The sequence below is a fragment of the Montipora capricornis genome, chromosome 3 (assembly GCF_036669925.1).
Source record: "Montipora capricornis isolate CH-2021 chromosome 3, ASM3666992v2, whole genome shotgun sequence".
Taxonomy (NCBI): domain Eukaryota; kingdom Metazoa; phylum Cnidaria; class Anthozoa; order Scleractinia; family Acroporidae; genus Montipora; species Montipora capricornis.
Genome location: NC_090885.1, coordinates 55,023,629 through 55,036,128, shown reverse-complemented (window position 1 = coordinate 55,036,128; position 12,500 = coordinate 55,023,629). Strand labels below are relative to the sequence as shown.

Here is a 12,500-nt window from a genome sequence, read left to right as displayed (position 1 = left end):
TGCGTTATTTTTAAGACGATGTTAGCTTACAACTGTCAGCAATAAAAAAAAGTTACATTAGTGAAATTTAGATCAGGTAAACGTACTCAATTCAACACAACTAATATAACTAAATAAACTATTGCAGCTGTCTTTTTCTGAGGTGAAATAGACCTTGAAAAACATACATATTAGCCTAGGAAAGAAAACGTCGGTCGCACGAGAGCATAAAGGGCAAAATATTTCTAACTTCTCACGTACAAATTTTTTTTGTTTTTTGTTAAAATGGACAAAATCAGGAAAGGAAGTGATCTACGGAAAGCAAAATGGGGGTCACCGAGCATTCAAGAGAGCCCAAGCAACCCTTTGCCCGAGCGAGGATCAAACACTGGCTCGATGCCATGTTCGTTCACCTTCGTGGTCTGCGATGCATGACGTGTGCGTGACATGCGCGAAAAAATGCGTAGTAGCAGTGGGCGCGAACGTCCTTAATTTGCACCTTTTACTAAATTATTTGAATGTGTAAAGGCATAAAGAAACAAAGTATGAAGTTTAAAAAAAAGACAGTTTTTCACTGTCATAGTTACCATAATAGTTATTGACGTAGTTGCGTAGATCAAAGGGTCACACTGCAAGTTGCAATGGGGGAAGATACTATCCACTAAATAATGTCATCCGATGTTATCCAGTGTTAAAAAAATTTAGGCCTAGCAGCCATTTGGTAAAAATGTTCAGGAACTAATCATATACGAATAAAATAATGCAAGCAGTTCTCATGACATTCACAAAGTTGAACAATAAATGCTGGTATTGCTTCACAACACTCAATCAATGTACATTTTAAACAAAAACACAGGTTATTTTGTTCAACACAAGATTCATCTTTACAAGACTTTCCTAACATCCTCACATCCACCACTATCCTTGAATTTGAGTACTTTTAAAACTCACCAACATTATGGCCAGTTTTGCTTGAGGTTTCAAATACCTTGGCATTTATTTCTTAAGACAAAAATGTAATGTGATGTCAATAACATTGCAAAGTTGAAACAAAAATGATGCACAAGAGGATAAGATGATGATAACTAGATCAAAAACATCAGTTTCTTCGCAGGAAAAGTAAGCTAAACAGTAAGCTAAATGCACACTTGAAATGTTATGTTTTGAGTAAGTTGAAAAAAAAATGCGACACTGTTTGCAACACTGTCCTCTAAGAACTCAACTCCTTGTTTTCAAACCATTTACTCCTGAACCACCCCTTGACAAGTAAAATCATCTGGCATTAGAAAGAGTATTAAAAATTTTAAGTCTCCTTCGGACTCCTAGGATTCTATGAGTTAAAATAAAATAAATGTCAAACTTTCCAGTATGTTGGAAAAAGGAAAATGGAAAAACATCAGTCCAGAAAGTGACTTAGGTTGTTTACCATTTACCAAAAAAATTCGGAAATTTCGGTTGGAATGTAAATGGTAAGCCTATTTTGGTCTCCCCAAACGGAAAATTTCCGGAGAAAACGGAATTTCTCGAAAGGTAATCCAAAATTCCCAAACGGAATTTCCAAACGGGAAACGTGTTTACCATTTGCATTCCTCCATGATTTTGCCTCCCTCCAGACTCTCTCGGTAAACGTGAACGAATTTTGCAAATGGTACACGCCTATCCCAACTAAATTTCCCATTCGGGAGTTTTTTGCTTACCATTTGAACAAACCTTGTCCCAACCGGTTTCTGGTTGTAAATGGTAAACAACCTCAAAAAGTCTTTCTCAAGACTTTCCCAGCATGAGCACGTGCTGTCAGAAGAGGCTAGGTTCCAGAGGGGAGGGGCTGCTTTCAACCATACTGAAAAGGAAAGTCAGAGCTTTTTTAAATGCTATATCGAGGCATCAGGCTAGTGTCATTGAATACAAAAATTTGGTTTATCAACGGAGTTGATCATTTAAATTGACCACCGTACCGAGATTCTAAAAGCTGACGTTTCGAGCGTTAGCTCTTCGTCAGAGCGAATCGAGGGATTGAATGTTTTGGTCATAGTGCGGAGGGAGGGAACAATGGCTGTGAAGGTTTGACAGGGAAAGCTGACAAGGTTCTTGGTGTGATTGGGAAAGGCAGAAAGTCTGGGAAGAGAAGGAAGAACAAGTCTAAGTGGATGCATTAGGAGAGGAAAGTGTTTTGGGAGTGTTTGGTCAGGAGTGGTGGGCAGAAGATGTGAGGGTATGTCAAGAAGGTGAAGGCTTTGTGGGATGAGAAATGCTTGAGTGTGTGGGAAGAACCCCAGTTTGATCTCACAGTTGAAGTGCATTGAGCTGGGTAATCTGCTGACCAAGATAGAGAGAGATGAGACTGGCAAGATAAGGGATAAGACTGGAAAGAAGGATTGTAAAGATCAGGAGAGGGTGGATGATCAGTGAAGCTAAGGGGAATGAGTTGTTTGGAGAAAGTAATGATGAGGAAGAGTTTGTGGGATTTGATGCTGACAGTGAGGAGGTACATGTGTCTGGTGCCAATGTTGTTGTTACAGAGTCAGAAGATGTCTGAGAGTGAGATAGATTTCAAGGTTGAAGAAGGTGGAGAGAAGGAAGATAAGGTGGTCAACAGGGAAGTTGATGACCACTTAAATAACCACTGTGACTCCCTTCTTTTGTCTTTATGCTAATCATCCTCACTAGCTTCGTTAGCATGACCAAAATTAAAAAGAACTTTTGCTCCAAAGTGAGGATAGAGAGGATAACTGGAACAAAGACAAAAGAATAATTTATGAATATGGTCTATTGTGCAGGAGATGAAGGAGAAGGTCATGCAGGAGAATTTGAGGAGCGCAATAAATTCATGGGCTATAGGTGCGATGAGGTACAGTCCAGGGATTTCGGATTGGAGTGGTCGGGAACTCAGGGAAACTGATGTGAAGGTAAGGAGGAGGTTGACAATGTTTGGGGCGTTCCACAAGAAGGGGAGTGTAGCGAGGTACTCTAAGAGAAAAGTTGGCAGGAGGGGATTGATCAGTGTGTATGATTGTGTGAAGAACCTGGCCTGTTTGGATGTGCAAAGGTGAGTGGTGAGTGATGAGTGGATCTTGAAGGTTGCTGGAGAGACATTGCAGGTGGGAGGAAACAAAAGTGAGCACAAGAAGCAAGGGGTGAAGGCAAGGAAGGAGACATTTTTGGGAGAAGAGGTTACATGAGTAGTTTATAAGGGATGTAATAGAGAGGCTGATGAGAGGTTGTGGCAGTGGCTTGGAGCTGAGTAGTTTGGGAAGAACATAGAGGGGTATGTTTTCAATGCTCAGGAGCAGCCTTTGTGAAAAAAGTTTTTTCGAGTCGCAATTGAGAAGGAGGATGCAAATCAAAGTGTAGAGTGTGTGGTACAGTGGTGGAGTCGCTTGGGCATGTGGCAAGTGGTAATAGATCGTTTTCACTGTCACGCAATAAAAAATAAATCGAAAACCATCCAGTGGAAAAAGTCAAGAATTCGTGATGTTGTAGAAGATAAATGAAGAAGATACTTCTCCAAGTTTTAGGCCCGTGCGTTTACCCAAACTTCAGATATTCGTCGAAATGTTTCGCAGAAATTTACAGAGCCCAGTATGAAAACGCCATGTTGGTGCACATCTGTGCACCAATATGGCGGCCGGAAAATAGTGTCAACATCTGTTACTTACTTTGGCTATCTAGGCGAGTGATCATCTGTACTGAACAGACAGCTATTTACTTAAGCACTTTTCCTAATGCTTTAAATTCTAAAAAGGCTCAAAACCATGAAATAAATATATATTTCGCAATAAACTTGATCGTCGCCTCGAGTCACGCACCGCTATAACTCAGAAAATCAAAATGCTCTGGTATCCAAACGAAGCACGCTATTGAGCTTTAAAATTGCAAGTGGATACACATTTACCGCCTCTTATGCCTGATGAGGATAAAAACTTTCGTGGCTCTTTAGTTTTGGATTTTAGAAAATGATGACCTCACGTGAAAACGATCTATACTGGTTTGGTGCAGAGGGAGACTATCGGAAGTGGCATTATCGCATAAGTTTGAGGGTGCTCTGGGAACTTTGTCGGAAGTATACATAGTGTGTTGATGTGTGGTATGAGGAGGTTCCAAATGAGGTGAGGGTGTCTGAGGATGGGAATACGGAGATGTGGTCAGATAGGAGCATCGAGACAGCAAAGAAGGTGAAAAATAACAATCCAGATGTTACTGTGGTGGATTGAGCAGCTCAGGAGTGGATTTTTGTCGATTTTCTCATTGCCTTGGGATAGGAACATGGTGACTATATTAAAGAGAATGAGAAAATCACCAACTACCATTGGTGGTTGGCTGTTTGGGTGTGGTGTCTGGTGGCTGTGTTGGGAGGAATGCAGAACTCTGCAGTCATTGGGTTAGGGTTAATCCTACAGAAGACACTTCATCTCTATGCCCCAGGTTCAGGGCCAAGGCTTAGCAGTGCTTATGACTGCAGAGTTTGAATACCATCTCCTCACAGGTTGTTCTGTTAACAGAAAGTCAAGAATTTATCATTATTATTATTATTATTATCATCATCTATACTCTCACAGTCTTTGCTGGAGTTCTTTTAGTGCATCAGCCAGGTGCAAACCATGCACCTGGGGCTCAAGTCAATCTTTCTGTTCAGATACTAATTATTATTATTATTATTATTATTATTTTCATTTTTAAATCATTCATAATGGAGCAAGATGTTATTTCAATGATAATTCGATTTATGTCAGGCCAGATACTACATACCATCTGCATAATCTGTTGTCGTGTGATAGTCAACTTGACGCAATTTTTTGTCTCCTTGGACTAAGTCATACTTGGTGCCGCAAAGGTATATCTTACAATTCTGTCAAGATACAAAATATCATGTATTTATTTATTTATTTTTCAATTAATAATTTTACTTTATTTTCTAAACAATACTTGCAATACAAACAATACTAACATTACTTACAAACAGTTAAACTTACACTGTAACATAATCTTGCTTATGATGCCATTTCCTACTTACATTATAATTACATTTGACCCACATTGGAGCATTGCGTTGAGACATAACAAAAGACAAGCCCATGTTTGCTGAAAATTTTGAAAACATTTTTTTTTGCAACTGCAATTTCTTGTCAAGAATATTAAGATTTGGAAGACCATTATCATGGCGACCATTTGTGCAGTGGATGTGGTATTTTGCCAATGCAATAATTGACTGGTTCAGAGCATGCCAATGCAATGTATTATCAAAGAAGCCGCATAGTATTTTACTTTGTTTTAAGGATAGCATTTCATACTGCTGCCGTGGTTATAAGGTTTGTGTTTTGTTTTTATATATCTGAAGACAACAATTGCTTTCTGAAAAACCCTCACAGTATAAACTCATTATTTTGGGTAGGTAGTATGTTGTGTATGATTTCATATTGAAACATTATGATTTTGACTTCTTTTGTAATCATAAAAGGTAATAGGAAACCTAAATGAATAAACATTGTTCTCGGTAAAGCCATGTATGAGTATCTTACATTGGGTGGTTGGTGGCATGAAAGAGCTTTTTGAAATGATAGAGTATTTTGAGTCTGTTGTAAAATAGTGTTACAATTTTGTATGACATTGTCAATTCTGGAGTGCTATTTTATTTTGTTTTTCCACACACTAGGAATGGCACCAAGACCACAGAAGAAGGTACTGTAAATGGCACATTCAGGTTATAAATTGCTTGAAAATCAGCTAGATTGTAGAAACTACTGCATTCGTTTAATAATAAAATCATTTAATGATGGACATGCAAAATACCTTTGGCAAAGCAATTTCTGTAGAAAATGGACTTCTTTTCAATTAAAAGATTGCAGTTGTTCCATAAAATTTCATGTTTGATAAGATAAAATACAAGCAATTCAATACAAAAGATCACTTTACATTTTGCCTACAAGTTACCTTGACTGCGTTTTGAGGACTCTTTCTCTTATTTAAAAATTCTATGCTCAAAAACAACTAGTAAATGCCATGCACAGTTTTACAAGACTCTACTCCAAACCCCTCAATCCCCAGCTGCATCAAAAAGGATTAATTTCCTTTGGACACGTAACATTAGATCTCAGCAAAAACTTGTAAATTAATTGAAAAAATTACTGTAGATTCTGCAGATAAAGGTGGCCTGAACATTAGTCTAAATTTAACGTTATTATTGGTAATATCTGTTATTACTAAATAAGCCTTGTATTACTATTTATGCTTATTTCTGTACCACATTCAGACTTGAAAAGCATAAGTTAGTTTTCAAGGGACAGGTCACTACTAATAATTATTATAAGTATGTCATCCCAAACTTTCTACCAACCAGGTTTTGCTGTGGAAACCCTCTCAATGGTCGTAGGGGTAGCCAGGAGGGGAGACCCATCAAAATCCACGTACAAGTAGATGTACTAATGAAAGACGCTTGTGTCAGAATGAATGATGAACTTGTGGATTGTATGGACAACCAAGAAAGCAGGCTTGCCGGTGGGTGGATGAACTAAGCGAAAATAGGTGTGGGGTCTGCTGGTGCATGAAGGGGCTGGGTCAACAAATTTTCTCTCCACTCTACAAGATATTCTGCATCATCTTAAATCACTGACTGCATGGTCCCTTACATAAATTTAATACTAACATCTTCATACGTCTTCAACTCATTAACCCAAAACTTTGCTCGTTCAAAACTGGACTTGTCAGTTAGATCTGAAAAAGAATTTACAAGTTCATAAACCAGCAAGAAATCACAGAATGTGAAGCTCTCCTCAAATCCTCACAAAGAAACACTTGCATAGGTTAACATACTTAAAATTCAATGAACAAAATGATATATCTGAAATGGATCATTATATTGAATTGTGGAAATGAAATCAAGTGAGCTTTGATCCTCGCAGTTATGAACACAATTTTAGCAATTGCATAGAGAAGCCTGAAAAAATGCTGGTGTGATAGACTAATTCGTTTCATTGTATAATTTCATTCATTGATTCATTCATCACGAGAGCATTTGAAGAAATGACCCACTCTCAACATCAGTGGCTCCATAGCTCAGCTGGTTAGAGTGTCGCATGGGCATCGCAAGGTCACCCCGTTGAAGGCCTGAGTTTTTTACGCTTCTCTACACAATACCGGTAATTGCTAAAAATGCTTTCATAACTGCGAGGATCGTAGCTCACTTGAATACTTAAGCTTGCAGGTTAACATGCTTAATGCTCTTAACTTCTTTTCGAGGACAGGCTTAATAATATCATTATTCAATTGATCTTGATCTCCGTACATGGCACAGTCAGGTTATTTTTGATCCACAACACAAATTTAGCACCCTCCCCCTCTCCCCCTTCCATCCCAGTTGCTTAACCCTCGTTCTGTGAATTTAAACAACCATCATAATGTTATAACCTACCAGCTAACAATAATTATTGGCTAATCTGAGGACGTTACTGTTTTAGCTACAGCATTTTGGCCAAGGGACCCAAGACTGATTTCATATTATACTTTGTACACTTTGTCATGCTTGAATAGAAAAAAATCTGGGTTCCACGTGACCATACTTACATTTTTTAACTTGATTTTCTCAAACAGTGCACAACAAAACAATAATTGAATTTGAGGCAAGGGAAATCAGTATGGACCTTGCTTATTCAATATCATATCAACATCAATCAACAGACAAAATGATATGTTCAGACTTGTATTGTGATTGTTCTCGGACCTTCACCATGATATCTTCATGTCACAATAAAAAACATAGCAAAAGCACAGTGTTGTACAATTCAAAATACAAGGAATACATGTATACAATGTTCTGATTTCCGCCGCTATGGTTAATTATTAAGTCACCTTTAGAAAAAAACTAAGGTACCCTTGAATGTTATCCTCAGAATCTCTCCTTACCATAACATAAAACTGCTGCTTTTGCTCCACGATAGTAAATTCGACTCATTGCTTCATATCTTTCAGAGCCAGCCGTGTCCTATAAAATGAAACGTGAAAAGAATGATAAAAAAGACAGTCATAAATGTTAATAATTTTACATGTAGCTAAACATGTAGCCTTCTTTTCTTATTCTCTCTTTGTTTTTTGTTTTTGTTTTTTGTTTTTGTTTTCAGGAGAAGGGCAGCACCATCCAGCAAAAAAGCACCATCAAAACCAACTTACTAAATCCACTGGATAGGGATTGATTTATTTTTGTAATTTTTGGTAATTTTTTTAAATTTCTCCATTGAAAAAAATAATACATCATTACATACAAGAAGAGAAACTACAGACTATACCATATACTACTACACCCTTACAGTCCCATCCCCTAACCTAAAAATTACAACTCACATGTACACCACACACACTCAGACACACAAAAACAACCTCATCCCCATCTCCAACTAACATGGCACACGCATACCCTTTACATGTACACGCGCAGTATGTTTGTAGCTGAGATAGCGACTTCCGGCCCATAGCACCATCCATCCTTTGAATTATCAATTGAGGCCAGGATTGCCACTCAATCCTGTCAAATTTGCATATTTTTGTAAATAAATAATATTAGTCGTAAAATAAATGAACTCACCCATATCCCCAGGGTCACACATTTGTTACCCACAGTGATTTTCTTTGCACCAAATGCTGCTCCAATTGTCTGAAAACAAAACAAAATAAAAAAATCTTATTTGATGGTTAAACAAATAATACGTGCAGGCAATGAGTAAAATGTCTGCGAGTGTTAAACCATCGAATGAGAGAAAATCACTTTGCCGAGCATGCGTGGCAGTTACTTAGCGACCAAATCCTCACGTGATTCTTCATGTTGTTTGGGGTCACTTAACAACAGCGGAATTACTGTAAAGGAATGCGCTGGAGACAGTGGGCTTAAGTCACAGTCAGTAAACATATCATGGTGGCATGCAGTTTGAAGAGTGCCGTCCAAGGTTGTGGACGGCGGTTGGATCAGAGCGAGTTTCGACCCACGGCAGAGGTCTCTTTTCCCAGACTCGTCAGCCCAGTGAAAGCAAAAAGAAAAGATCCTCTTCTAGCAGGGGACATTACAGTATCTTATTGTCATTGTTTTATCCTGTTTTGCCATTGTGAATTGGGTGATTCCAATTTTATCTGCACCAACCCCATGGAGGGCTTTTTTTAAAGGTCTGGATGGAACCACAGCCCCCCCAAACTCAGTGTAAGGAAAGCCAACAAAAATATAAGGATTTGTATGGGAATCCTGATAAAAGACCTGAAAAGATAACATTTTACTAAAAAATACTCAATGAAAAAGCCTAATTTATTGCCATTGTGGATCGCTTCCTTCCTGTGTGTTTTTTTTCAGATTCGACGCAAATTGAGCCATTATCAGTTCCTCGGTTGTCAACAATAATTATTATAGTACCTGAGCTCAGGCGTGCAAAATACGCCAGCAGAGCACCATGGGTTGTCGGGGTGAAGAAGGGGAGGCAAGACAGCCTCTGGGGACGGGAGTGTTCAGGAAAGTTTCCTTGGCAGGAAATTTCGTGGCAGTGTTGCATTTGGCAACCCGTGTTTTTCCAGCAGGAAGTCATATTAGTGATGAGCAACAGGATAAAGAACAGGAAAGAGTAGGAGAGAAGAGGTGACACAATTTGTGTAATTTAAGCAAGGAAACCCTCGAGAGAAGCCAAGGAAGGAGAAGAGAAAATTTCAATGGAGAACACTGTAAGGTTGAGAGAAATAGAGCAAGAGACAAAACACTTATTCACAACTGGTAGCTTTCAGGTAAGTCTTAATGTTTTCCTTTTTAATGCATGCCTCGCTGACTCACATATTTTGTAAAACTTGCTAAAAACACGAAGGCCCGAAAAAGTTTGCAATTCCATGTTGACAGAGATTGTGGTATATTTCAACAATCACACACCACGTCGCTATTCAAGCTTACAGTATGAACCCAACACGGCGACTGTTGAGTTCGGTTTGGTTAACAAGTCTTTGTTTTTGTCTTGGTAACAAGTCTTTGTCTATTGTCCCTGACGACGTTACCAAACCGAACTCAACGGTCGCCATGTTGTGTTCAAAGTGTACAAGGACCTTTCAGTCATTTCATCCTTTTGTTTGGGACTCTAACAGCCACCTGACGTTGCTGGCAAGGCTTCAATTGTCCGGCTAGCAGATTGAAATGAAAGAAAAACCTTTGCCCTTGAATTCTATGGTGGAATTGTAACAGTGGGAAAATTTTATCCAGGAACATTTGACTCCATTTGGTGGGCTCCTGAGAATTCAGTTTTCAGCCTTGGCATTTTATTATAACCGTAGACACCAGAGAAACTGATAATGGCTCAATTTGCGTTGAATCTGGAGAAAAAAACACACAGAAAGGAAGCCAGCCAAAATGGCAATAAGGTTAGGCTTTTCATTGAGAATTTTTTTGTAAAATTTATCTGCTCAGGTCTTTTATCGGGATTCCCATACAAATTCTTATATTCTTGTTGGCTTCCCTCACACTGAGCTTGGGGCGCCTGTGATGGAACTTGTCGGAATCTGGGAGTTTCATTTCACATCAGTATTTTGCCATTTATAGGCTGTTCAGTCCAATTAAATATTTGTATCCATCTGCCCAGGGCTATGTAATGATAGTCTCCTTTACAACCGTCTTTCGGGATGTCACGCAACGCTTCCCCAAAAGGAATGGCTGCTCACATTGGAAACACATTTCTTTCTCGGATTGAGCCAATCACAGCTACAGTTCCATTTTCTGGAACTGTATCATGCGACTCGATCAATAATACCTCTTGTTTCATCAATGAGCTCGATCATCACAAATATGCAGGTATGTTGTATGTTTCAAAGTGACCACTTACGCTGACCATAATCGCAAGTATAAGTGGAGAACTGAGAGCATGAAAGAATGTAAATATAATCATATTATTCGATATTTATATTGACTTCAAAATCAAGTCTTCCTGTACATGCGCTTTTATTAATTTCACGTATTCTCAACTGCCGCAATGCATGAAAACAGAGCTGAAACCAAAGCAAACAAATGTCTAGTCAAAATCTGACTGCATCTGTAAAAAAACCTAGGTAATAGCAAGGCTTTCTTTTATGGTAGATGAAGTTTTGCCTAGGTCAAAGCACAGATTTGATCTACACCCAGAAACCAGGCAAATACACAAATACTTTCCAGTACTGTATACTGTTGCAAAATTATGGGTAATATTGCTGCTGAATATATCGGGTAAATACTCTCTCTTGGGCGGTCGGAATTTTTGTGGCATTTCAATCCAAATAATAACAATAATAATAATAATAATAATAATAATAATAATAATAATAATAATAATTATTATTATTATTATTATTATTATTATTATTATTATTATTATTATTATTATTATTATAGACCATCAAAACAATGGGAAAGAAATGTGCTTCCAATGTGAGCAGCTTTTTTTTTTGTTCGGGGAGCGTTGCATGACATCCTGGAACTCATCGGTTCATTAATGGCATGCGGTCCCCATTAATTAAAATTAACGAAAATAAAGGAAATTAAATCAACTGTTGTTTCAGAGACCACGTTAACTTCGGTCCTTCTCATTATGACATAAGGAACAACAAAACTGAATATGAATGGAGCAACTCACATTTTGGTAAGGGACATTTTCGTTAAATCTTTCGTGTAAATATCTTTCCACTAAACTGGTCTTTCCACTGTATTCCTTTCCGAGAAGAACAACCTTTGCGTCCACCTTCGACCCCATTTATGGTGATGAAAGTTTTAAGTACTGAACCTGCATCACACGTGCCTTAGCTGCTTCTGGCAAAGATTTACTTCGGTGAAAACGCCAGAAACACACAGTTTGCCTCTGCAAGCAAATCCGTCACATCACACACTCCGACGAAACTATGTAGGAGAAAGACTAGAAACTAGAGTGGTAGAACGCCTGGCAATTATTTGTCGCAGATATGCGTGGATTTCAGTGCATCTTTGTTAAATCTTGGACCACATATTTGTTTGAAATTATCTTTGTTTTGTTGTTTTTTCTTTTTAACTCATCGTATCCAACAAATGTGTCAAAAATGGCTATCGTTCCATACGATCCGTCTTCGATCATTTTGAGTCCGTTCCATGCAAAGGAAAGAACCTTTCAGTTTGCCGGGAGAACGCTTACTGTATTTCAGAACTGGAACGACGTTGGTGTTGCAGCGGTTATTTGGGATGCAGCAATCGTTCTTGGTCGGTATCTTGAGAAGATAGCCGTTCAACTGCGAGATAAAAAGGTAATTGAACTTGGAGCCGGGACAGGGTTTGCTGGTATCGTGGCCAGCTTACTTGGTGGCCATGTGACAATTACTGACCGCAAAATGGCGCTAAACGTCACGAGAATGAACGTGGAAGGGAATCTCGGTGAAAGACAAAACTTGGTTGAAATCAAGGAGCTTGAATGGGGGCAGAACGTCTCATCCTTCACACCTCCTTTTGATTATGTGTTGGGGGCTGATATTGTTTACATTGAGGATACATTCAACGATTTACTGAAAACTCTGAGAGAATT

At 38.6% G+C, this 12,500-nt stretch overlaps 2 protein-coding genes across 2 annotated transcripts in view; one reads left to right on the top strand and one right to left on the bottom strand.

The window, feature by feature from the left end:
• The window catches only part of LOC138043431 (ras-related protein Rab-24-like), a 19,374-nt gene extending 7,524 nt beyond the window's left edge, over positions 1-11,850 (bottom strand). The window contains exons 1-6 of the mRNA XM_068889693.1: positions 11,589-11,850; positions 8,552-8,620; positions 7,876-7,954; positions 6,620-6,687; positions 4,726-4,825; positions 931-981 (exon numbers count right to left, since the gene is read on the bottom strand). Of these exons, the coding sequence (XP_068745794.1) occupies positions 931-981; positions 4,726-4,825; positions 6,620-6,687; positions 7,876-7,954; positions 8,552-8,620; positions 11,589-11,705 (484 nt within the window). The 5' untranslated portion in view covers positions 11,706-11,850. The remainder of the gene's footprint in view (positions 1-930; positions 982-4,725; positions 4,826-6,619; positions 6,688-7,875; positions 7,955-8,551; positions 8,621-11,588) is intronic.
• A 54-nt stretch (positions 11,851-11,904) lies between these two features.
• Positions 11,905-12,500, top strand: part of LOC138043430 (protein N-lysine methyltransferase METTL21A-like) — a 781-nt gene continuing 185 nt past the window's right edge. The window contains exon 1 of the mRNA XM_068889692.1: positions 11,905-12,500. This exon is cut by the window's right edge and continues 185 nt beyond it. Within this exon, the coding sequence (XP_068745793.1) occupies positions 11,911-12,500 (590 nt within the window). The 5' untranslated portion in view covers positions 11,905-11,910.